Source organism: Anabas testudineus, chromosome 6, assembly GCF_900324465.2.
Source record: "Anabas testudineus chromosome 6, fAnaTes1.2, whole genome shotgun sequence".
Taxonomy (NCBI): Eukaryota; Metazoa; Chordata; class Actinopteri; order Anabantiformes; family Anabantidae; genus Anabas; species Anabas testudineus.
Genome location: NC_046615.1, coordinates 11,413,453 through 11,439,316, shown reverse-complemented (window position 1 = coordinate 11,439,316; position 25,864 = coordinate 11,413,453). Strand labels below are relative to the sequence as shown.

Sequence of the window (25,864 nt, the reverse complement as noted above, 5' to 3'; positions counted from 1 at the left end):
TTTCACCTTTGACTTTCCGTTGTCTCCTTTGAGCCACTTTTGTTGCTTGGTTGCTTTATTGCCTATGTTTTTGCTTCCACTATGTTATTCATATATTTATCTATATATTTGGATGGGCTCTGTACTGTAGGCTGAGCTGTTTGCCAGTTCACCAACACACAGCAACATCTCCCTAAAAAGACTTTTATTGTTTTAATGTGATGCTTTCTGGCATTATTACAACATATGGTGATAAAATAATGAGAGTCTGGGTTCTGGGTGTGTGAGGACACTGTGAAGCACCGATGGCTTATAAAGCAGTGCATCTTATTCTTACTAGCCGATTGTGTATAATCCATGCTGGTCTAGTCACATGACCTTTTTTTTTTTCTTGCTTTCCTTCGTTTCTCCTCTCTCTGTTATTTTATCACCCTCCTTCAATCCAATGTTGAAACAACCTTGTATCAGACTCACACTTTCTGTCACTTTGTACCCAAAGCTGCTTTCTCTCACTCAGGCCTTTTAATTATGTCTCTAAAGCCCCTTCCTACAAGTGCTTAGGCCTTGATTGCAAAGACCAGCTTTGTATATTTGACCAAATTAAAATGTGTGGAATGTGTCTCAAGGCGAAGAGCATATTTACAGACAGATGCACACACAATGTTGTTTTCCTTAAAGCTCTGAAGTTCAGCGCATTTTAGGAACCACAAATAATCAAAGGGCTTAACTGGAATCAAATGAAAAAAATCCTCAAAATCTGCCACCATATTATTATTAGTTGCAGTGGATAGTCCTCATGAGAGGAACCTTTAGGAGAAACTGTATTACTGACCTATATTTAGTCATTTCCTATTTCATTTTATGTAATTACGACATGATAATTAAAAATCCCACAAAGTGAAAACTGATAATTTTAGACACCAAGTACACAACACTAATGGTGTGATATTTGTCAAACCCATTTTTAAATGCATACTGTACATACAATATATATACATATATACAGAAGTATACACAGAAATATATCCTATATATATATATATATATATATATATATATATATACACACACACACACACACACACACACACACACACACACACACACACACACATATATTTCTTGCTTATCATTATTATTACCTCATTACTGTCATTGCTAAAACTATTAAATTAATTATAAAAAAACATTTAAACATGGAACAATCTTTGAGGAACCTAAAGTAGCATTTGACTCAACATCCGGGCTAGCTGCCACATCCACAGATCAGGCCATGCTAAGAAGATTTCTGTTTGCTGAAGGAGTAAAGCTTGTCACTGCTTTACTTGCCTGCTGAGTTTGTGGGTCGAACATGGTCAAAATGTCTGCTGAACCTACAGTACTAACATGAAAGCATCAGCACTGGGGTTTTGTTTAACGCTGGTTTGATGTTGATGTGAGAATGAAGACTCTTAAAAACTTATAAATAAATAATGTAATCCCCTTGTTTTTATGTAGAAACTTTAAAAAGCACCTTCATCTACTTAGATATAATTTTATGAACTGCTGATTTTTTTCACTAAACATATAAAAGAAAGCATAAATAAGTAAACTGAGCATACTTGATTTGATTATATGTCTTCTAATTTTCCACAGCCTCTTCTTTACATTATTCTTACTCTGCGGGCCCTAATTGGTGAGAAGCAGACTAATCTTCTAGTTGTCTTCCTGGGCTTAACCCTGCTCTGAGTAAAGGTCATTACCATTGGCCATCTGTCCCAGAAACGCTGCTTGTGATTGGCCATATGGCATAAGACAGCGAGATTTAGAAAGAGCAGAATGTTTAAACTGAATCAAGATATTCCCGTAGTAAAGACGGGTTGATGTCATCTGATGATGTGGCAGCACAGCATTTGCGTCAAGTATTACATTAGTGCATGATATTGGTGTAAACATGTTCAATGATTTCGTATGGAATCTTATTTTCTTTTGTGCAGTGGCACCAAAAACATAAAAAACACTTTATCTGTTAAAGAAAAACAGTCATACGGTAAAAAAGGAGGTACACTCAGGTGACAGTCTCTGGACTCTGCTGCATGGACCCTTCTTGCAAAGGACCTTCCCTCTTTATGATGATGGTGCTGGAAACCACTGTCTGACACGGTCCAAAATAGTTGTTCAACTCGGTTGAGATCTAGTGACTGTGAAGGTCGTAGCATTTGAGTCACACCATTTACATACTCATCACACATTCCAGTGATCCCTTGTTCCCTATGACTGAGGGAGAGTAGCTGATATGCAGTGGAGGATGACACATACCATGACCATACCATTTTTCCACATCCCTGTAAACCAGTACCTTACCTTTCCAATGCACCTTCATTTTCAGTCACCTGAGGAAGAACTGCTCTTGTGTTTTTTCTTTACATATCGCACTAATGCATGGGCGTGAATGTCATCAAATACTCTCACAAGCACAATTTCAACATCCTTCTTACTGATGTTTTTCCCACAGCTCTAAACGCAGGCGCCACATTAGTCTATGATCCTATTGAAACACTGGCCAGTTGAAGCTCTTTCCATCCCTACAACGACTTTTTCAAAGTCGCTTTGATCTTTTCCTTTTGCCATCTTGATTGAAATTCAGAATCAGAAAGGCCTATTCTGAATTTTTATATATTTTCACAGAACGTGATTAGATGGTCTGTAATCTGCTCCTCTGTCCTGATCTGCATTCATTCATTCTGGTTTCTTTATTTTTTATTTGTCACTTAATTGTACATAACTTCAAATACACAAACATCTGTTGTATTTGATCCGTTAACTGGAAAGTCTTAGTGCTGCAGTTTTCTGACCCAGCTGGTAAATCAATTCTACCAGTGTGAACATCGTGCCAAAACATCCTACAGAGCCTCCAACCTTTCTTCTTACCTGCAGGGTGCTTTGCCGAAAATGTTTTTGGTGACAATGTTTTTTCCTTCCTGATTTAATTTGAATTCTTTGAAAAAGAAGATGCCTCAAGGAACAAATTCCCAGATGGCACATCTCAAATAACTCCGTACTGTACTACTTTCCCCTCAAAATATTGTTTTACACTTGGGTGTAGTTTAGGTTTGATCTCAAAAAGACGTGAAGAAGAAATGAGAGAGTCAATAAGTTTGTGTTAAGCTGTGCGATGCTAAGAGTTGCACAAGGCAGATTAGCAACAACTGAATAAACAGGGACTGTGTGTGTGCGCGCTTCTGTCTCTGATGAATTGTTCTTAGACGATATCAAACATGACATCTCAGAAGAAAGATGCTGCTGTCTGCAGGAGCTGAGGATGAGCATAACCCAATTATGCAGATTGCAAAGCACAGATGAAGGATGCAAATGATTGTACACACGCAGGATTAAGGTGAAAGCAAAATGTAGAGCTCTGTCTTGCCAAATGTGTCTTGCTTTGGATTTTACTTTGATTTGTGTTGAAGGCTTATACTATGGTTGTTTTTCTGACATTTGTCTAATGAGGTCATGTTTCTTCTCTTCCTCTCTTTGTCTAATCTGGTGTCATATGGGTCAGAGATAAGAATGCAGTTTAGCATCAGCTCCTCCTGCTGCATGATACAAATATGTCTACATCTGTCTAGGAATAAGATATTTATTTACTCTCAGTGGCAGGGTCTCCTCTCTGGACAGTCTGGCTTTGAACCTTAAGCTGACTATTATGTAGGGAATCTTCTTCGAGGATGATTAGATTTCAAGTAAATGTTTTGTCCAGGTAAAGTTTCTGATAAACAGACCTAATAGTGTTGCAAAGAAAAAGAAAAGTAAAAGATAAATTATGCTTTAAATATGTTTTTGCTGTGCTGGATGACCTGGGGTTGTCTCCTCATCTGAGTGTAGGATTTACCAGAGTGGACTGGAGTCCAGAAGGATGATTAGTTGTGACATAATCTATAGTTGTAACAGCAAATGCCCAATGGTGCAAGCAAAGGCAATAAAATCTGTGGTGCTAAAATGGGTGTGGGGACAAATAGGAAAAAGCAAATCGATGTGATGATAAATGAGAAGTCACTAGGACAGTCATCTGTTCCCTAAAGACAGAGCTTGTAGGCGACTGGTTCCTCATCAACTGTAATAGGCCAAATCCACAGGGATTTCCTGCCAATCAGAGACTCATGGTGGCATCTTAATGACTTTTTCCTTGGAAGCTGATAAAAGTGATTTTCTTCTCAGTTTGCCAGTCTGTTGTGTTTTACTGCAACAAGCAGATCGAGCTACAGTGACACAGATTCAAGTCAGGTCCTGAGAGTTATAGTAGTTCTATGGGTTTGGCCGGGGGCCTCTTATCCCCACTGTTACGTGTTACTGTTGGACTGCACAGCATTTTCTGTGATGTAATTCCTGACCATAAACACGAGTCTTTCCTTAAAAGCACAGTATTCTTTTCTAGGTGATAAAGTTATTTTTTTTTGATGCACAAAACAAAAATGCAGGTGACACAAGCATGTGCGTTTTTTTTTTTTTTTTTTACAATAAGGGAACAAAAGTACAAATAAGGAGGATGTAAGTACTGTAGACTCGACTCGGCACTGTCACACAGCTCACTCAGCCATATACTCTCCCAAATTAAAGATGTTCATTTCATCCTCAAGTGCACGGTAATAGGAGCAATCACTTGCTTGGTTGAGACTCCAATCAAAATGCTAATTAAGTCCTGGCCCTGCAAATGAACAATTTAGGATTCATTATCCTCTTCCATTTTTTTTTTTTTACTTCTGACTCTGCCTTCTTCTTGGTTGTTACACAGCTGAGCAGTAAAGAAAAGAATTATTTATCTTTACATTACAGTTTACTTCCTTTTTCTTAACAGCATTGCATGAGTCTAATCTACAGCTGAAGGAATGTTAGTGCTTTTGAGGATTAAGTGTGATGTGGGAGATTTAGGGGATTTACATTGAGATCATGGTTTCTTATGCAGCTTCTCTTTGTTACAAGCTTGTGCTGTCATGACTTGCTACAGCTACAAAGCTGATAAAAGTGATTTTCACGTTTCAGTAATGGCTGATGTATCTATGTACTGTATATTAAGACTGAAAGTTGGTGCAGCAGTCTCATCACCAGCTCCATCAGTAGCTGCTTTGGTGCTTCATGGTGCTCTTAAAGTTTAGACTGAAAATTCATTATTGACCTTGGAAACAGTTGTTTCTGCTGTTGCAGGGCTTTTCACTCAGTTGACAAGAACAAAATGGCAAACATTTTTCTCATTCAGCGCAGTCACAATTACGCAAATCAGTTGCGTCGGGAACATTGTATTCATATCAAGGAACACTGTTTTCAGCATCTTGGTAAATGGTTCCTACAGAAAGAGCCCACACATGCTGAAAAGTGATTTTATACATTTTCTTTAGAAATGCGCACAGTGAAGGGGAATTCAAGGGCACGTCGGTATTACAAAAGCTCTCTTAACCATTACATTATCATCACAGTGACTCACCAAGGACTGAAAGACAGTATTGAAAAACAGTATTTCAACAGACATTAGGTTCCTGTTGCAGAAAGTCATCAGCAGCAAAGGTAGACGGTCTGTGAAGATTTTGTCTTTTGTTCCACTTTGATCCCCGTCTTTATCAAAACCCCTAAAACCTCTCCCTTTTTGCCTCAGAAGGAGGAACGAGCGAGATACCAGCCCAGTTACCATGGCAACAGGTGCAAATTTGAATACTTTTGATGTGCACTGATCGAAAGTTTCCGCGTATCAGTTTGCATGTGCGTGATTGTGAGACAGTGACAGACAGTGAGAGCAGCCAACTGGGGCATCTGGTCGTGAGTGCAACCGCTGGTTCAGTCTTCACAGGGGTTTGTCAACGGCAAGTCACTTTGCTCAGGACCAGGCAGTGTTGCAGCAGTCCTCCTAAACCAAACAACATACTCAAAGAAATGATGCATGCGTCTCACAGACAACACTTTCACTTTCTAATCAATCCCAGTGGTACAGCGTCTCTTTTTACACAGCTCACATGATGCAACTTGGCAATGATGGTGCACGTATCATGGAGGTGAGTGTGCTGCTGAATTCATTTACCCTGAGGTTGTTACTGCAGAAGAAAAATTGGTCCCACCTCCCTGAATAATGATGGCCTTGGAGACTTGTAAAATGTGGCCCCTGGGTGCTCTGATAGCTCGTGTTGTTTTGTGCTTTGCTGGAAGTGAAGTTTGGTGGCTGCTGTTTTTCTTTAGTTTTGACAGGTTTAGCTTTTTCAGCATAGATTACACATATTTAGAAGAAAGGTACTAATCTCTTCATGAGTACAGTTTGTTAAATAGAAATATTCACTGGAAGTACTGCATGTTTTTTACGTTGTACTTTGCACAAGCATTTCAGTTTTCTTCTACTTTATACTTTTACACCATTTATAGGGAAATATTGTTTTTTTTTCGCTCAAATTCATCTTGCAATAATAGTTACTACTTACTTTGCAGACTTTAGCCAATAATTTAGATACATGATGAAATGTCAAGACTGATGTAGTGCAGTAGCTAAAACCTAAGGCCACGTATATTCTCTGTTAAATGCATGTATATGTATAAGCATATAGACCTATTCACAGCTTCAAAGTGACACGGTGACTTTGACATGGTGGCCAGAGGTCAGCATAGAAAAAACTTAATGACTGACAAGTGTCACAATCCCTGTTTTCCAGCCCTAAATCTGAAGAATGACAGATTGGAAGACATTTGAAATATATACTTTAACATGGATAGATATGGCCATATTAGGATGAGTGTGCATCTTTCTATAGCCCCCACTGTAGGTGAGAGCAAGGACTCTGACTGAAAGCCATTACAATCAGAACAAATCAAAAGGTTGTGCTGTTAAAGGGCAACACATCGAAGGGAAGTCTTCATCATCCAACTCTTTCGATTTTCATCTTCATCTGCATCTGTAGCCAGCTGTTTCAGGCTTTAGGGCGTGTGTGTGTGTGTCATTTGAGAAAAATGAGAGAAGACAACAGTGAATGTGCCCTTCTCTCTCTTTCCTGCATAGAAATGTGCCACTGATTTATTCCCTGTGAGCTTTTTGGCACAGGTGTCCAGTGTGTGTGTGTGTGAAGACAAACACACTACACACTGTCCTGTTTCAGCTAATTAAATGCTTTAAAAAAATGGGACTCCCTAATTTAATTCACGCCAAATAGAGTATGAGAGGATTACCGTGTACTTTTTTTTTGCACATGCGCAATCAGCTCTCCCCCCCATCCAGCGCCAACTGAGCCCAATCTTGAACCGCAGACAGATCATCCGTTTTATTTGAGAGGACAAGTCTCAGGCTGATACAGATCGGAGCTCCGCAGGAGCAGAAGGGAAAATCTGGACAGTTTTGATGAAGCACAAGTTCATCGGCTCGTTTTTGTCCCAGAAGCCTTCCTCATCTTGACCAATGGGATTAGGATGAAAAGGTGAAAGTTGGATTCTGGAGCCTGACTCAGTGGTTCCAACATGCGCTAATCCGGACCACTGCTGCACAGATCGAGAGATGTGAGGGACACGCAGACGGACAAGTCTGAAATCAAATTCAAGAAAACGGACTTCGGATGAAAGGATGCATGTAGGTGAGTGAGTTCACCCGCGTTTGCACGATGAACGGTGTTAAGTTTGTGTGTCTGGAGGAGTGGGGGATGAGTTTCTGTAGTCATTTAATGGCAGGAGTAGTTCACAGCCTTCAAACATCTTCCCGATTCAGCACCGAGGTGGTGGGAATTTAAAATCATGCTCTCTAGAGACGTTTTTAAAATAAGACAGGGAATCCCCGGTGCTGAAGTGACAGCTCCAGACCTCTTTGAAGTCGGTTGTTTATTTATTTATTTATTTATTTATTTATTTTTTTATAAAAGTATTGACACGATTCTAAAGAGACCAAATAATTCAAATCTAGTTTCCCATTTTGCAACAGCGACTGGTGGCTCAGTGCCTGGACTGGAGGATGATTTGGGCTCCTGCAGCTCCTGCAGCTCCTCCGTTACGCACAGTGGAGCTGCTGGCTGAGGTTTTATGGAGAGAAAGTCTCCATTGAAATAAATTTAAAAAATAATAATTTAAATTCTCTGAGTTCATGTGCAAGAAATGTCATAAGCTATTTGTTCCAGCATCTGGCTGTATGTTCTCATTTATGGCAGTAGGGACATTTAAATGAATGACACAGTTCAGATGGGTGCTGTCAGGGGTCAGGAGCAGTCACAGACACATGCAACCAATACAGTGTACTGCGTGAACGTCTCTATATATTACAACTACAGCTTAGTGTGTTGTAGTTTGTCACTGCAACATGTCAACTTTCCACCCTGGTGAAGTAAACTGTAGTGGCCTGGTGACTTCAGGCTAGATGCTCTATTTGGGTCATATTTTATGTAACGCGCACACGCGTGGCACAAGACAGAATTTCATGACACAGAGTTGTTTTTGTTTTTTTTTGTTTTTTTTTAAAATTGATATCCTTGCACAAAACCAAACCATGGCAGTCAGCAGATTGTCAAAAGCCCAACTCTCACCCAGCTATGACCTTAAAAAAAAGAAAAGAAAGTAGGATGCAAAAATAGTAAGGAGTCAGAGTAAGCAGATGGTGGAAGCAGCGTGTCCTTATTCTCTCCTTGTCAAGCTTTTGAACTCCACACCCCTGGCTTGTTCTATACATTCGGGGATTCAGGCAGGTGCTCAGAGTCGAGCACAGTCACACAAATCCTACTAAGCTCTCTCTCTTTCCAGTACTCCTTTATTGTATCCTTCCTCTCCTCCCACATACTTCTCCGTTTGCAGTCTGGATATTTTTTCTATTCATCGAGGAGGTGTTTGCTTTGGCACATAAGACTAAAGGTGAGACTGATATATTCATTTCCTTCATAGAATACTTTATATACGTCAAATGAAGTTTTTGCACCATTTGGTTTCAAATTCAATTGTTATGTTGTTAGTCCATTAACGTTACCATTTATTTATTTAATGTCATTTACTTGAATGTCTCATCATGCAGATGGAGGCTCTAAAGGAGTTAGACCGTCCCAGTGGCCGAAGAATTCTCGTTACTGTGGAAACTGGGCACGAAACGCAGAGGGTGGCACCTTTAGTTCCCCAAACTACCCAAATACGTACCCTCCCAACAAGGAGTGCCTGTATGTGCTGGAAGGTAATAAATAAAATGCACGTGAGCCTGATTATTACAGTGTGGTTCAGTTCTTCTTCCTGTTTGTGTTAATGTTTCTTCTGTTGTTAATTACAGGGAATCTAATGGTCAGAGTAAATGACAACATTATTTAAGAATTCAAACTGCTGTTGGATTTTGTTTAAGGCTTTCTATACTGTCTGTCTCTGTAACAAAGCCAACACTATATCTTACTAACTTGTTAGGAGTAATGGAAGTTTCCTCTGTGTGGTCATTAAAAGTACAAACACACTGGCAGGCAATAACATTTTCAGACTTTCTCAGTGCATTCCTTATTAACTTTGCACAGCAAATAATGTATCAAACTTTGTTGTCGCTGTGTGCATCAGATTTCCTACAATTGCTACTGGAGCCCACACAACAGTCGATTCTACCAATGCTAACTGAATAATCAGCAACTCGAAGTATAATTGAAAAGATTACCTATTCTCTTTCAGCATCATAACCCCAAAATATGTCTCATGTCATATGTCGCAGTAAACGTAACATACTGCCCATCTTCCCTCAGCACAGCCCCGCCAGCGAATAGAGCTGCAGTTTGATAAAACCTTCTACATCGAGGCGTCATTTGAGTGTCGTTTCGACCACATCGAGGTGCGAGATGGTCCCTTTAGCTTCTCGCCACTCATCAATCGCTTCTGTGGCTCAGCCAGTCCTGGGCTAGTCCTCTCCAGTGGACGTTTCATGTGGATCCGCTTCTTCAGTGATGAGGAGCTGGAGGGGATCGGCTTCCAGGTCAAGTACACCTTTACTGCAGGTGATTTTAACACATTATCTCAACACACCATTCTGGCATTAAGTGTTCATCTAGTCTGTTTAAATGACACCTCAGTCAAATGCCTGTGTTGCTATTAGCTAAACAAATGTCTGTACTCTAAGCACTGCTGTCCTGATAACGTGAGATCTCTCTTCATCTCTGTGATCTCACCCAAAGATCCAGAATTTCATCTGCACGTGGGAGGACTTCTAAACCCCATCCCAGGTAGCACAACTACGTACGTACTCTAGTCATTACAGTTGTACATCTTTAGATTCACTTGTGATGCAGCAGTTTCCTCTCGTCCTTCTGCCTCTCTCTGTTGTCAATGTCTGTGGGTCAGATTGTCAGTTTGAACTGACTGGAGCTGATGGCCTGATCCGTTCCAGTCAGGTGGAGGAAGAGTACAAATTGAAGCCAGACCAGGCAGTGGACTGCATCTGGACTATACGAGCCCCAACAAACAACAGGGTATGTCACGAGACGTACTGGCAGCCATGTCCCAATAGCAGAATAAGCTTTAGTCCCTATTTTATCCATGTTTATGATAACATAAGCTCATGTTAAGGAAAAAGTGCTGAAAAATGAGTTGCCCATAAAAAATACTTTTCTATTTGAGATGAGAGGATGTGACTCATTGGGCACAAAATGACAAACAGTGCAAAAATGAGTCTCCAGCCTGCGGTGCATGTTGCATCCTGCACAGCTCTTCATCATTTTACATCTGTTGTGATAAATTCATTCTACAACAAGCATGCAGATTCAACTTTGTATCACGAACACCCAAGATAGACGCACTTTGCGTCTTTTATTATTAAGCGTTCGCTGACATTAAATCCACAGCTCGACACATGATCTCATAATCCAACAGTCTACATAAGTACACATACAGTACAGCTGCCACAAAAAGATTTATATCTGATCCTTTAATGCAGCGATGCCTTCAAGTGGGACTTGTCTTCTCACAGCAAATATACTCTGAACTGCATGAAAAATTAAGAAAATGTACAGTTTATCCCTCTTCCTTGCTTATTTCAGATTTATCTGCGGTTCTTGGAATACCAAATGGAAAACTCAAACGAGTGTAAGAAGAACTTTGTGGCTGTTTATGACGGCAGTAATGCTATTGAGGACCTAAAGGTAATATATCACTACTACTACTACTACTACTATAAAATTCAAGCAGCTTGATCTGATGCATCTGTTGCAAATTGTTTTGCATTATTCTGTGAGCTCTTGGTTTCTCTGTGTTTTCGCTACACAGCCTGTCTTTCATATATGAATCGTAAATCTAAAGCAACTGCTCTACAGAACTTGACCTCAGTGAGACTACACATCTAAAACTAGACAAGCAAATGATGTGTGGTTTTTTTGCAGGCTAAGTTTTGTAGCACAGTAGCTAATGACATCATGTTAGACACTGGTGTGGGAGTAGTGAGGATGTGGGCCGACGAGACAAGCCGTCTCAGCCGTTTTCGGATGCTGTTCACTTCTTTTGCTGACCGTGAGTTTCTCCTTATTATTCTTCACTATTGTCATTGTAATATTTTAGATTAAATATTTCTTTTACGCCGTTGTTTAGCCCCATTTTGTCCTGTTTATGTAGTTTCTGCTTCTGTGAGAGAGAAAGTACTTTAATGTGGCTTAGATGTATCATTTCAAACAGATCAACAATAGCACCTCCTGGTGGTCTCTATTCAGTACTGCAGCTTTTACCTCTATGAATTCTTGCTCTACAGCTCTAAGAGTAACAGTAAATAAAGTAAATGTTTTTTGGATTGCTTGATTATCATCACTTACTACTTACATTGCATACTGATACGTCTGTGTTTGTGTTTCAGCGCCCTGCCTAGGCACTATGTTCTTTTGCCACACTAACATGTGCATCAACACTACTCTGGTGTGCAATGGCATACAAAACTGTGTCTTTCCATGGGATGAAAGCAACTGCATAGGTACTATGCATAGGTAGACATGCTGTCTTACAGTGAATTGTGTTACGTAATGTGACGCATGTGATGTTTGACTCTGTTGTTCCACATTATTAACCCATTGTAATTATTACCCTGATGTAATAATTTGTAATAATTATTATAAAATAGTTATTACTATTGTAATTATTTTTTACTGTAAAGAGTTCGACTTGGCAGAGAAAACAACATCTTCCTTGTCTTTTGACTAATAAATAAAGACCATATATCAGTGTTGAATTGTTTCGGGCAACCATTCAAAATGACCGTCCTGGCAGGAAGTGTGATAATTAAATAACTGATCTACTCTCAGTGCCTCCAAATGTCTCTCATATTGTCATCGTCTCATCATTTTCACCATCACCAGAGACAAAAACAAAAAGTGTTTTTCACCACATCACAAAGACTCATGGGACAGTAATCTGTGTCTCTACCGGGGTGGTGCTGCTGCTACTTATTGTCTCCATCATGGTGCAAGTCAAACAGCCACGGAAAAAGGTAAAGAGACAAATCAGATTTATCACACCACAAAATGCTGTTATAGAAACAGGTTATTTATCAAATGTGTTTGATCATATTTTATAGGTGTTGGTACGTAAGAACAACCTGTTTCACCGAGGAGACTCTCAGGATGCGTTTGAGCCTCCGCATTATGAACTCTTTACACTCAGAGACAAGGTTAGTTTGGTTACTTTGATACATTATAACCTGCATGTGGGGACTTTTGTTCAAAATAACCTATTTACCAACAATATTCCTTTTAGGGGATATCTGGGGACCTTGGGGAGCTCTCTCAGGAACTGCAGTCTATGCAGGCGCTCAGAAGATCCTCATCAGGTTCACGCTGCATTCATGAACATCACTGTGGCTCTCAGGCATCTGTCAACTCGAACAAAACCAGTCAGGCTGTACAGGGACTGGGCAGGGCATCCATGGAGCTTCTCCCTTTCAGAGGAGACATCCAGAGCACCTTACCGCCCTTCAGAGACTTGAACAGCAGTCTGCGTAAGAAGAGCTGGCCTAGCATGAAATCAGGCCGAATGCAGGGCCATCACAGTATCGGGGACAGGGCACTAGGGCGGCAGGACAGAGTCATGGAGGAGGATGAAGAGGAGGAGGATGGAAGATATGATGTGTATGTGCGCAGAGCAGGAAGCCGAAGAGGGAACCACGAAATGGCCCAGCAGAGATCCTTGTCCATGGACTTCTGAAAAGGAAAAGACAAGGCTGACACAATAAATACTACAGCAGCAACTTTTCAAACAGTGCCACAATTTGGGGGCAGAACTCCCACATTTACGTAAACAAGGAAGGAGGAAGGAGACTGTCATGTCAATGGTGACAATGATGCCTCTGTGGGCAATGACACCCTCTGTGTCTCATTCATATAGTGATAATGAAGAACTCCTCCTTGAGCAGTGCTCTGGGAACTTTCCGAAATGAAAGATACTGCTCTTACACTGATGGGGAGCTGTTTATTCTATTTGTGATCAGTGTAATCATGAAGAGCGATGATCATGCTGTGTGTTGTTCTTGTTATCTATGTATTTTGTTAAATACATTTTCCTGCGAAGCAAACTGAATATGTCGAAGAATGATTCAAATTTGTGTTCATGTTAAAAGAATGTTTTAGGAGGAAGCGTGATCACACTCTGTTTAATCTATTGTTGCCTGTGTTACAGAATAAATGTCTGCATTTGTGCACCACTGGTTTAGGAAACGTCTTATCTTACATTTGACACAGAGCCACTTTTAATATCAGATATGAAAGTACCCTGAGCGACAATTGATGTTTCTTCGCTGACGAGCTGTTTTCACCTGAAGTGTGTCTCACACATGAATGCTGGTTGGAATTTCCCATTTAAAGTTAATGGCCAGAGTGCAGTCGTTAAAATCACCAGACCAAACCAGCAAAGTTTGTTTCGTTTTCTCTTGGTTGGTTATTTTATTATTTATTTTCATGCTTTGGGAAATTCTTTTTGTGTCATTTCCTACTTAACAAGGGATATTACAAGTACACTCAGGCATAAAACAACATAAAATTCCCATCATATGTCAAAATGAAACAGCAGACACAGGTTGCATAGCTATCCTAAAACAGGAGTGTTGTTTATGAACCAGGAACATGTTAGAAAATGAATAATTTAATCGGAAATAGAATGGCGTGCCAAAACTGCCTCTGATAAACGTTTGAACTAATTAGGTCAGAGATTAGATTACATTGTGTTGTGTTTTGTTTTGTTTTATCATAGTAGGTTTTTTCTTTTATAGTATAGTACAACAAATGTACACATGGCCATAACTGACAATTTTTTACATGGTGTATCCCAGTTATGAGGTTAAAAAAGAATGTGCTAAATGTATTCATTGGTGTACATGGGTGTCTATTACATACTTACTTACTGTTTTCTCACGGAAGTACAGCTGTGTGTCGATGGTGCCAAGTAACTTACATAACCTTGGTGCTGGAACAAAACACACGTTTAGCAAGTCAGGAGCTTTTTTTTGAAGCCACAGCCTCAACATTGACTCGGCACATTCAGAAAAGTCACTGGGCAGATAATTAATGGACCAACTATGCGTATGAACAGATGAGCACATGAACACTTGTCTTGTGCCATTAACCCTGTAGCGCACTCAATACATGACCTCTAAGTTTGGCCTAATATGCTGATAAGAACAAACAGATAATAAAATGTTGGCTGCGGTCACTTTCCACACATGATAAAAATAATAAAAACCAGCTGATGCATGAGGTAAATAGGTCACTTAAAATGACTTCCACTGTGTTACCCAAATACTATTGTAAGTTGGCTTTTAATCTCTGCCACTATACAGTATATACACATATACATATATACATGTAAATGTGCTGAGTGTGGCTTCTTTTTCAGTAACACTTTGATACACAGACATAATATTTTAGCTCAGTAGGTATGAATAGGCAGTGTATGTGGGTCATATCAGATAATGAAACTAAATGAAGGTTTTTTATTATAGCCAACTGACAACAATAAAATAATTGCCCCGGTTAGCTCAACTTATAATTGTACAAAGGTGTTTGTTGTTATTTTCACAACTGAGTTCCTGTCAAACACAGTGGAAACAAACTGTTTTTTGTTTTTTGTTTTTGCTCAAACAACTAGAAAGTTTCATTTAGGCTGATATTTCATATTAACTGTAGCTCTAACTGTGTTTTTCTAAGTCTAACTGAAGGTTGCAATTGTGAGATGTTACAAGCCTTGTGTCATAACGATGACACAAGGCTTTTGTTTTGTTACTGCATCCACACTGTTTAGATGAGTGGATTTCAGCTAAGAAATTTTGCACAGTCATAACTCCATGTCATGTTTACTTTATGAGTGAGTCAGCTGATCACTTACATAAGTAAAAGGCTGCGCTGCAAGTTCACTCAGGGAAAGACATACACGCTAAAACGTGACCGTGGTGTCTCAGGTACTATAACATGAGACATGATTGTGTGTGTGATTGTACATCAAAACAACCTGGTGGTTTTAATGTTGTGGTCCGTGGTCCATGATGGACAGAGGTCATCATGGACACTTTGAGTGCTCTGCAGGGACACAGATCCACAAGCAGCAGGCTGAAATGCACTGTGTGTTGCGGCACCTGTGGACTTGTACTGATGTACTGATGAGTGTACAGTATATAAAAAGGCTCTTGTGGGACCTCAGTTGCACAACCACAAACTATTTTTTATGAGATACTTTAACAGTTGCATGCAGACGTGACAAAGCTCTCAGCATTCCTCATTGTTCCAATGTGTGCTGTGTACCGGAGATAGCTTTGTATGACACGTGCTTCCAAAATTACACAACAGTGGCGGCAAAGTCTGTAACTCCGACAAGTTTACCATCATGCTTGAGTACTGAGGGACACGGTACTCAACAAAATACAATACTGAACAACATAAATACATTTAATAAAACATAATACAGAAATCACACATGCAAAACAAGTCCATGGCATGTTTGGAAAATTAGCACATATATAAATATTACACAATTCTACAGTCTGCCCAGAAGTTTCGCCCCCTTTTATACTGAAAAGATTAAACTAATGTATATACTGTTGCTTATGCCATCATTGCTTTTTGTTTAAAGAATGTGTTTCCTTCATCTTTTTGTTTCTTTTCATCTTCACTCCACAAATAAGAACACTTTTCACTTCAGTCAAGATTGTAGTGAAGTCAGCTGAGGCAGAGCCTGTCAACAATAAGATGAGTTCCTCAGCGATTCATCAAAAAAGGCCAGGTGGTCATGTGCCACTAGGGGTGTGTTCTCCCCAAGAACAGCCTCTGTGAAATTTGGTCGTCTCCAGGCATAAACCATACTGTTCAGGAAGCCTTGCAGGGAAACACTGGCAGCCTGAAATAAATAAAAATAATCATATAACTTGACATATCACATCAGACATTTGATAAATAGGATTTTTTTGCTGCAATATTCAGTTCGTACCTGTATAATGTAAAGGCCAAAAAGACTCGGCTGTTGAACATTTGTCGATATCATCAGGGTAAATAGCAGAATCAGAGCTTCAGATGAAGAAACAGAGAATTAGTCTTAATCTTATGTTGACTTCAAGTTGATGAAACTGTATATCCTGAAATGTATGTGTATGTACCTGGTGCCCAGCAGAATAAGACGACCATCACCATATTTCGTGCTGTAGAAAAAATTCTTTTGGATCTTCTTCTTGAACGTCCATCTCCTTCCACAGGAAACAGGCTGTGATGCTGATGTCTTTCATACCATTTACCAACGTGATAATAAATGACCTACAGTACGACAAAACAGTGGCTTGATTACATTTTGCTTACATATGTGTAAAGATACTTTCAAATACTTTAAACTGTAAATAAAATTTGTCTTAAAATAATGTGTTGTTTACGACTTACAGAGCAAGACAACATCACCAGTATTACCACAAGGACAAGAAAAACTCTGATGAACGTGTCATGGAATTTTTCCTGGACAGAAAAACGGTTCTTTTAGCACAAACACACACTGCATTGATTTTACTGATAAAGTATATGCATACACAACACCATAATTAGCATAAATGAATATAGTAACATTAATCTATGAAACAAAACATTGTTAATTTTGGATTCATTTTATAGATAACTGTGTATACACATGGGAGTTTCATACTCACAGCATCTGAGCAGCGGCCTCTACAGACATGCAAAAATAAAATACAACTGCGAAAAAAGAAAAATCAAAGAGATTAAAACACAGCAGAGAACACCAATTTAACTCCTGTAACATCTGTACGTGACCTTGAGGGACGGTGAAGTTTGCCCACCTGGTGTAGTACTTGCTGTCATTACGGAAGACCCCATTAGCCGATATGTCAGTAATAGGAATCGGCGTGGAAGAGTTTATAAAGGGAGTGAGCACATATGCCAAGTATAATGCAATGGGGATCAACCTGTGGTATTGGAAAGACAAAAATACAAATATAAAATGAAACATCCACCGGGTGTGGTAGTGGGGCAGACAGTGTGTTGTAGTGTTTAAAAAGATGAACAAACTCACCAAACCATGACGTATACAGGAATAGCAATTATTTTCTTTTTACACTGGCTCTGCAAATAATCCCAAAAATTATATTTGTAAGAAATAACAGTGACTCAATCCTCACAGTTTGTAGGAAAACATAGTCTACAATTGTGATTGCTGCCTCACCTGTGCAACTTCATCCTCTGCAGGCCTTGCTCTCCACCCTTGGATTGCGTTCTTCGACTTCCATGCATAAACCACCACCAGCACAAATGAAATAAAATAAAATGCCTGGAACAGACAAACATACAGAGAATATATATTGACAAACGTGACATTATGTGTGACGAAGCCGAAACGTCGCTGCTGTTTACATGTTGCCCCACATGTGTGAGTGAAATAAGCGTGTGAGTGAAGAGGACATGTTTCCTCTTTCCCCCACTGCTCAGTGAACCAGCAGTATTAATAACAATGAACGGTCCTCTCACCAATACACTGGCCCAAATATTTGCAACAAGGTTCAGTCAAAAGTTATTAACTGCTGTCTACAAATGCTGACTTAAAAAATCATTCTAAAATCTTTTTTTAAAGAAAAAAGTTTTTTTTACTTTTTACTTTCAGATCTATCTAAAAAATAAATAACATTACTTTAACAGGTAACATTTCTGTTACTTGTACTTTGCACTAAAACTTTAAGAAAAACACGTTTTGAACTTTGTACAGTCACTTGATTTCATTCCAACTTTGTCAGAAACGGTGTGAGTACTTCTGTTGTGCTTAAACTCTTCTCTATGCAGTATATTTACATCTGCTGGTTCACACATGGGACATAATGAAGTTGTTGATATTCTGCTGTAAATGTAAGTGACCTACTGTACTCATTTAGCTGAACCTTGAAATGTAGAGTAGCATATCAAGGAATCTCTACTATTATAATCCCTTTGGTAGTTTAGCGCAGCCTAATATAATCATTTATTTATGTTATCATTTGTGTGTGTAGTTATTGAGTCAACTGAACATTATTGCAGTGCCACACATTCTGCATCCACAATCAAACCTTGATAAAAATGTAGGCCATTTGTTTTGATTAAATATTGAACTATTGAAAAGGTTAAATATTTTCCGTATCTGCATTTTGAAGAAAATCCACAGCCTGTTATGAATGACATTGTGTAACACTGTTTTGTTCATACATTGCACTAGTTTATTATATGTAAAATCACAATGCCCTGTAAGAGATTTTAACACTGACCTTTCAGTCCTATGGAACAATCACATTTAATTTACTTTGGCCTATTACATTTGAAGATGTGACAAGATGTGACAAACTGCTCTTCATTTTTCTTTACAGATGCCATTCAAGCATCTTATTTTACTATTAGAATGATGTAACATACCTCAGTCATACTCCAAAGTGTCTATCAGAGTGACAGTATATGTTTCTTACCAGTGACAGGGGCAGGATGAATTTGCAGATGGCTACATTGTTGTCAGTGTTGACTTTGTTAATGACAGTGGCGGATAACAGGATCAGAGCAGCCAGTAGGTCTGCCAGGGCGAGCTGCACCAGGAGATGCACCTGCACATAAACACAAAAAATGTTGCTTTGCTGTAAAAATGCACAACAACAACAACAACAACAACAACAACAATTTGTTATGCAAATGTTATCCATAAAACACAGTAGCAGAAATCACATGCCTCCAAACCAGAGACATGCAAGAAGGCATGTGAGTAGAAAACAAAATACAAGTTGACTCACCTGCTCTTTTAGATGCCTCCATCTGACTATGGAAACCACAAGGACAGAAAAACTCGCGATGACACTGTAGGTAATTAAAAAATGCTGTATGTGAAATATTAAACAACTTCATGGAGAGTAAGATAGTATGAAATTGACCATTATTTTGAGGTGTAAGATAAGGAGGAATGTAAAATTGTGAACTTCACTGGCACATCAACACTAACGCTTAACAAAGTTTATTGCACAGCTTAGTGTCAGAGCATGGGATAGACTTCTTTGACGTCTTTGTCTGAAAAGCTTATCTCAGACCCATGTGACCTCTGCATAAAAAATAAAACTATAAAATGACACACATTAAATCTTAAACGTCCTCTTGCCACCATAAAAACTTTCCAGAGGCACAAAGAAAAAAGAAAACTGAGAAACTGTTAACCAAAGAAACAAAATTAAGTTAAGTTAGTTAGTTTAAAACTGAAGTAGCCACAACTATCTAGTGAGCTTCAATTCAATCATAGGAGGCCTTACTAGAAAATAAATGTTATGTAAGAGCAGTGAAGTCGGCATCTTGATACATGTTGGCCTACTGGTTTGGCAGATTTTATGAAATAACGCAAGTATGCAAATACAGGCTCAGGGGTAACTCAAGCATGTAGTGAAAGTAGTCTGAAAAGCACCCTACCTGGGAGTGAGTAGCACTAAATACACAGTGGAGAGAACATCAATCTGAAAAACACAGAATTCAAATATGTTTTTAGAAATCTGTGGCTGTTACGTCCAAGCTAAATATTTTCATGAAAGAAAGTATACGAATTAATGAAATTCACCATGAGCTGTATTAATAATAATTAACTTAAGGCATACCTGATCTCCACTCAAGATACAATTGAGCTTCATGGTAGATGTGCTTTGGTTAGTCTATCCGAAACTCACACACTGTTTGTGCACAGGCACAGTACATAACCTGCCTCCATAACATGTGAAAATGTGTTTTCCTGTCAGAGCACACCTCTATAAAAGCCTGCTCCTTGTCACGTGCTGCTGTTTTAACTCCACCTCCTTGGAGTAGGCACAGGTACGTGCATGTGTAGGAATGCATTGGGTATTACTGCAGTTTATTGGGAATCCCCAGGAGGAATATTCATTGTTTTGAGAGTCACAGTTTTAAGAAACAAGGACACTTAAAAACAGTAAAATGGAATTTCCTCTGGACTATAAAATTTTACTGTTTTCCCTGGATGTGTAGATGCAGAATTCTGTCCTGCAGTCATGCTAAATGTTTGTTTTATTAGCATGTCTTAAGAATTTCTTTGTCATGCTCTCTCAACTCAACTTTTTGCACCGATTACCAACTACAATAACAACATATAATGAATTACCTATGACGTTAGGCAGAGCCGTCAGAAGTACAAAAACTAGACAGCCAAGTAAAAGTGCAAGGACTTGCCTTAAAAAGTACTACAATTAGATAAGTTTTTTACGAAGTTTGAGTCTCTAATCTTAATTTCTATCTAATCTTTCTTCTTCTTTCTATCTAAATCTAATTTTTCGTATCAGAAATATACCCCTCAGTTTATAGCAATGAATAAATAAATAAAAGTCGGTGACTACACACCAGTGAAACTCAACTTTTTTTAAATAAATAAGCATTTGAACTAATTTCACATTTGTGCTTTAAACTGCAAACAAACCTTTAATTAATGCTACAAGTATTGAAAGTTAACCACATGTGTGTTGCAGTGTTCAAGAGTGAAAGTGCTGCCAGGTTAGGCCATAGTTCTGGTAAAGTGTGTTTTACAGGGACATCTAGTGGTATGAATCGGCTTTGCATTACGCAACGCGATGAAAAGATCACATTTGGCAAAACACGATGTGAGCTTTTTCCAATGAGATTAAATCTGTCTTTTGTAAAATCACGATGCTGGTTTTTTTTTTTTTTTTGGCTCAACACAACAAACACTTTAATGCGATGACGACGAGCATGTGTGTTGATAAAGTTGATTCAAACCGATGACGTCGTGTATTCCACGTTGGCCCGGACGTGGCACTCGGCAGCGGGGTGCTGAGGGGACGTCAGAAGAACCGGAGCACAGTCAAACACAGACGCTCCTCTGCTGTGGTGCCCATTGTAGTGCTACTTTGTTAGATTCAGACGTCCTCCGTCAGCTATGGGGCTCACCATCTCGTCGATCTTCGGCCGGCTTTTTGGCAAAAAACAAATGAGGATTTTAATGGGTGAGTGAAAGCTGCGTTTGGCGTTAGCATCAGGGTTACTAGCTTGAACGCTGGCTAACGTTAGCTGTAGCTAGAGTTGTTGTTAGCTTGGTTTAATGGGCTTTAATAACTGTGTGTCTCTCACAGCTTTAAAGTATAAATAGGAGAAACTAATTCTGAGACGGAATTAAAACACAACCAGATTGAGTTTAGTTTAGTTTAGTTAAACCAATGTTAGTTTTTTTTTTTTTTACCAGCGGTTCTTAAAGTTGTAGGATGTTGGGGGAAAAAAAAAAGAGGTTTGACAAAGAAGTCTGATAATAGAAACATAAGTAGAAAAACCTTACACCAAAACAAACTTAGCGTTAGATGGTTAAAAATATGTTAACTTAAAGTTTGATAACGTTAACTTTATTGAAACATAGATATTTAATCGTTACCATAACGCTAGCTTGCTAGGTTAATTTACTGTTTTCTACACGAGAAGCTAATTTTACGTTGAAACGTCATAAGTTATAGCTGCTTATGACGTTAGAGGAGTAAATCATCGCGTTCATTTTCAGGAAAATAAGGAAGTGATGTCTGATTTTTTTTTTTTTTTAATCGTACGGGAAACGCTTGTTATGCAATTTGCTGCATGTTGTCATCTGTTGTCGTCATCCTTAGCTCTAATTTGTATCCTCCCTTGATCCAAATGTTGATTTTACTCCCTGTTCATTTTGCTGTAGTTGGGCTGGATGCTGCTGGAAAAACAACAATCTTGTACAAACTGAAGCTTGGTGAAATTGTAACCACCATCCCAACCATTGGTAAGAGAGCACACTATAAAAACCGTTTTTTGTTTTGTTTTGTGTTGTTTTTGCTCATTTTGACTGTGGTTCTGCTTCACCTGTCTTTGACAAATTGAGTTTTGTTAATCATCATCAAACACTGTCCTCTCTCTTACCTTGTACAGGTTTCAATGTGGAGACAGTAGAATATAAAAATATCAGTTTCACAGTATGGGACGTAGGCGGCCAGGACAAGATCCGACCTCTCTGGAGACATTACTTTCAGAACACACAGGTATGATTTTGACCGTCTCTGTACTCTGTTACAGCATTGGGTTATTTCTGGAACCAAACCCTGGAACTACACCTAGATACTTCAAACAGTGTGCTCAAATAGTGTTACAGCCACCACATATTTACTCTAATGGTACTTTAATGTGTGAAAGTATTTCATTTAATTCATTTGTACTTTTGTCTGTTTATGAACACAGTTATTGGTTTCTATTGGCTCTTTGCTGCTTAGTTAAAATAAATGAATGTTTTGTCAGATTTTTGCAGTACAGAACTAATTAAGGGATAAGATACTAGCCCATGTTATTTTTGTAATTAATGCTCCATTCCAAATACAATTTTTCATCCATTGACTTTGACCACATATAACAGTTGTCAGTTTCTCAATATTTTATGTATAGACTTACATTAATTGGTTCACTAAATTTATTCAAGGATCCTTCTAACCACTCAGTGCTGTTTTTCCCATCTAGGGCCTCATCTTTGTAGTGGACAGTAATGATAGAGAACGAGTGGCAGAGTCTGCAGAAGAGCTCTCAAAGATGGTAGGTATTTAATGTGCTTAGCTCAGAAGAGACACAAATGCATTAGTAGAGTGCACTGTGAAATTTTAAATCCCTGTTTCAACCTAATCTTGACATCACTTCAAATGATCCTCCAGTTGCCTTTCTGTGTGTTTTGTGTGTGTCATGGTACATGGTGATTTATACATTACAGGCATATCAGTATGTAGTTAAACCTTTATCTGTTTTATCGACCTAGAAATCTTTTGAACAATGTTCTGTTCATGTGTGAATTGCATGCAATTGAGTGCAGCCCATGAATGCTGAGGATACTGAATACCAACACAGTCCTGCACCTCTATTCTCACTTAAGCTTGATTCCTCTCTTCATTCCTGCTTTGAATCTATGCATTTATACTTGAGTTGGTGTGTCTGCATCACTCTGCAATCACACTGACTAACCACTAGTAGGTGGTGGAGATTCTATGGCACTGTGTTAGGCATCTGAGTATATGAGTTTTTTTTTTGTTTTTTTTTTTTGTGTGTGTGTGTGTGTGTGTGTGTCTTAAATTGGGCAGATCATATAAGATGTGGATTATAAATCAGTATACAGATGCTTCACTAAAACAGTGCTGGCAAGTTAGCCATTTTTGCCTTTATGTGACAGGAAGTTATGGACTCAGCCAGGCTTAAATCAGGAAGTTGTGATTACGTAGTCAGCTTTTTAAACCCCTAAGACACCAGAACATCCTTAAAAACTAACTTCTTTACAAAGGCCTTTACTTTAAAAAGCCAAATTTTATCCATTGTGACACAAATTCTTAAAGTATTTTTCACTGACTGATGATAAACAAGTAATATCTTGCTGAAAAATGTGCAGTATGTAATGTGTTCTGGCCCCATTACATTTCAGTGCTGACGTTGTAATCTCTGTTTTTGACCTTCTAGTTGCTGGAGGATGAGCTAAAAGATGCGGTTTTGCTGGTGTTTGCTAACAAACAGGACCTTCCCAATGCCTTATCAGTAAGCGAACTCACAGACAAACTTGGCCTTCATGCCCTTCGCAACAAAACTGTAAGTAATGAACACAGAAGCATTTTCCCTACATCTGCAGTAAAAATCAAGCTCAGAGCTGCAATAATATTTTCTGTTTTTCCTGACATGATCTCTTGTCCCCATAGTGGCACATTGAGTCTACTTGCGCCACCCAGGGCACTGGGCTGTATGAGGGACTTGACTGGCTATCCAAAGAGCTTTCCAAGAACTAATGAAGGACACACAAGAAAGAGAGAGAGAGAGAGACTGAACATCACAGGACAACAGAGAAGGCACAGACATTCCAATCCAGAAACATTTGGTCTTCCAGCACCAATGTTCACAGAAAGGACAAGGCTGGCGGACAACCTAATCATCATCAATGGAAAATTTTTCATCATTCCTTCTTTCATTATCAGTACTAGTACTTTATTATCTTCTAATGTAGTCTTTATTTTTCTCCTTTTCTTCCATAACCTCTTAAATGGCAATGAGGTATAATTACATGTTCAGTTGCATGATGAGCAAGTGGCCTTTTAGGTTAATTTAATGGAAATGATGACTAGAATAATGGGTGTTCTTTTATTTCCACTTGACACATTGGCTCATGTTTAGGCAGCATTTGCAGTAATCAACCACTTGTATAATTGTTGGACTTAGAGGCCTTTTGAGTCCAGGTTGGGGGGATATGACAATGACTCAAGAGCTTTGGGGAAGGACAACTTGTAGGCTGCCACAAGGTGTTTGTCCTTACAGCCCATTGTGAGTTTTTGACTCCCTTGTAGACCCGAACCTTCTACTATGTCCTCAGTTCCATGTCACTTCATGTCTGTAAAGGCCTGTAGCCTTTAGAATGGGAGGGACAAGGGTTGCAGTCATACTTTAGAGATTTTGTTAGTATTGTGGAACCATGTGGCATCTTAGTAAATGGTTCCAAAAGAAACATTGTGCCTTCTGGTCCTTACACAAATCGGAGTAAGCCTTTCCTTTGTTCATTCTTAGGCCATGCTTCTTCCTAAGATGCATTTGTAACATTTTTGCTATTGAAAGACAAAATAATGCAACAAGTCACTTCCTTTTGTTCCTGTGGTGCTGCAGAACCCCACCAGTGTGAGTGCAGATTTCTTTCTTCAAGCTGACTTTACCTTCAGCAAGGATTTTATTGTTTGAACATTTATGGATTTATCCTCATTCCCCTTTATTTCCTTTTCAAAGGTTCATGAAATCAGGACTTGGTCAAATTTTCACTTCTTCTATCCACCCTAACAGCAAATCTTTTTTAAAACTAAAAAAGAGGAAGGAAGCCTCTTTTCAGTGTGGACACAGTAAAGTAGCATGTTTTGTTTTTTTGTTTTGTCCTATGTTGGCAATGCTTAGTGCTGAGTGTGTTTTGTCTGATGTCAAATACTGTATTCTTTATTATTGTACTATTCTTAAAACTCCAAAACATATCCCATCAGTATGTGTGTACATTCCAAACAATGCTTGCAGATGCTGGAGCCGTCGTTCCTAAAACTGATTTGCTAAAAATATTTTACAAAAAAGCTCAAAATAAAGCCAGTGTTTAAAAAATATTTTGGACTCAACTCATTGCTGAGCACAAGGTGACTTGATGCATATACTGTACAGTGGCAAGTAATGCAAATCTGTGTTTACAACTAAGCATAAAATATAACTTTTTTCACGTTTTACAGTAACCAGTATTATGCAAGGCTTAGCCTTTGTGTCTTTACTATAACAACGTATTTCCTCACAGGGAGTTGAAAATGCTACCTCTGATTTCACTCAGTAAAGTAAAGCAAGCCTTAACCTCCACAATACAGGCTACAACTAAGATGAGTTACAGCATATCCTTTAAATGTGTAGAAGAGATCAACACTGTCAAGCTGTTTCCAGCCACT

General features: G+C 38.8%; 3 protein-coding genes across 5 annotated transcripts; 2 read left to right on the top strand and 1 right to left on the bottom strand.

The window, feature by feature from the left end:
- The first annotated feature begins 7,490 nt into the window (after nt 1–7,490).
- On the top strand, nt 7,491–13,580 carry neto2b (neuropilin (NRP) and tolloid (TLL)-like 2b). Of its 3 annotated transcripts, none has more exons than XM_026364740.1 (12): nt 7,491–7,553; nt 8,704–8,811; nt 8,969–9,121; nt 9,666–9,914; nt 10,092–10,139; nt 10,258–10,385; nt 10,953–11,054; nt 11,292–11,418; nt 11,756–11,869; nt 12,252–12,382; nt 12,470–12,562; nt 12,649–13,580. In XM_026364740.1, the coding sequence occupies exons 1-12, from the start codon at nt 7,544–7,546 to the stop codon at nt 13,093–13,095; spliced, it is 1,710 nt and encodes a 569-aa protein (XP_026220525.1). In that variant the 5' UTR covers nt 7,491–7,543; the 3' UTR covers nt 13,096–13,580. The 3 variants fall into 3 exon arrangements, with proteins under 3 accessions (XP_026220525.1, XP_026220523.1, XP_026220524.1); XM_026364738.1 differs by having other exon boundaries at nt 7,532–7,553; nt 8,755–8,811; XM_026364739.1 differs by lacking the exon at nt 7,491–7,553 and having other exon boundaries at nt 8,447–8,811; nt 9,671–9,914.
- Nucleotides 13,581–15,798: 2,218 nt separating this feature from the next.
- si:dkey-30c15.2 (uncharacterized protein LOC558938 homolog) lies at nt 15,799–20,124 on the bottom strand. The gene is made up of 12 exons (XM_026364772.1): nt 20,015–20,124; nt 19,833–19,876; nt 19,172–19,235; nt 18,857–18,988; nt 17,596–17,700; nt 17,446–17,495; nt 17,213–17,338; nt 17,063–17,108; nt 16,803–16,874; nt 16,529–16,682; nt 16,363–16,439; nt 15,799–16,272 (listed from the first exon to the last, which is right to left on the bottom strand). Exons 1-12 carry the CDS (start codon nt 20,045–20,047, stop codon nt 16,114–16,116), a joined length of 1,062 nt encoding a protein of 353 aa, XP_026220557.1. The 5' UTR covers nt 20,048–20,124; the 3' UTR covers nt 15,799–16,113.
- Nucleotides 20,125–21,189: 1,065 nt separating this feature from the next.
- LOC113166259 (ADP-ribosylation factor 4-like) lies at nt 21,190–25,537 on the top strand. The gene is made up of 6 exons (XM_026366302.1): nt 21,190–21,385; nt 22,093–22,173; nt 22,320–22,429; nt 22,899–22,970; nt 23,877–24,002; nt 24,110–25,537. The coding sequence occupies exons 1-6, from the start codon at nt 21,319–21,321 to the stop codon at nt 24,194–24,196; spliced, it is 543 nt and encodes a 180-aa protein (XP_026222087.1). The 5' UTR covers nt 21,190–21,318; the 3' UTR covers nt 24,197–25,537.
- The last annotated feature ends 327 nt before the right edge of the window (nt 25,538–25,864 follow it).

What these genes read in the sequence shown, in the direction of transcription:
- si:dkey-30c15.2 (XM_026364772.1), bottom strand. Translation starts at nt 20,047, where the DNA reads ATGAAGCTCAATTGTATCTTGAGTGGAGATCAG. An exon ending in TCATCCTGCCCCTGTCACTG is followed by an intron (nt 17,701 to 18,856) that starts GTAAGAAACATA and finishes TGTCTGTTCCAG; the next exon opens with GCATTTTATTTTATTTCATT. An exon ending in CAGAGGATGAAGTTGCACAG is followed by an intron (nt 17,496 to 17,595) that starts GTGAGGCAGCAA and finishes GATTATTTGCAG; the next exon opens with AGCCAGTGTAAAAAGAAAAT.
- LOC113166259 (XM_026366302.1), top strand. Translation starts at nt 21,319, where the DNA reads ATGGGGCTCACCATCTCGTCGATCTTCGGCCGGCTTTTTGGCAAAAAA. An exon ending in ACAAATGAGGATTTTAATGG is followed by an intron (nt 21,386 to 22,092) that starts GTGAGTGAAAGC and finishes ATTTTGCTGTAG; the next exon opens with TTGGGCTGGATGCTGCTGGA. An exon ending in ATGCCCTTCGCAACAAAACT is followed by an intron (nt 24,003 to 24,109) that starts GTAAGTAATGAA and finishes TTGTCCCCATAG; the next exon opens with TGGCACATTGAGTCTACTTG.
- neto2b (XM_026364740.1), top strand. An exon ending in ACTTCTAAACCCCATCCCAG is followed by an intron (nt 10,140 to 10,257) that starts GTAGCACAACTA and finishes TCTGTGGGTCAG; the next exon opens with ATTGTCAGTTTGAACTGACT. An exon ending in GGATGAAAGCAACTGCATAG is followed by an intron (nt 11,870 to 12,251) that starts GTACTATGCATA and finishes CACCATCACCAG; the next exon opens with AGACAAAAACAAAAAGTGTT.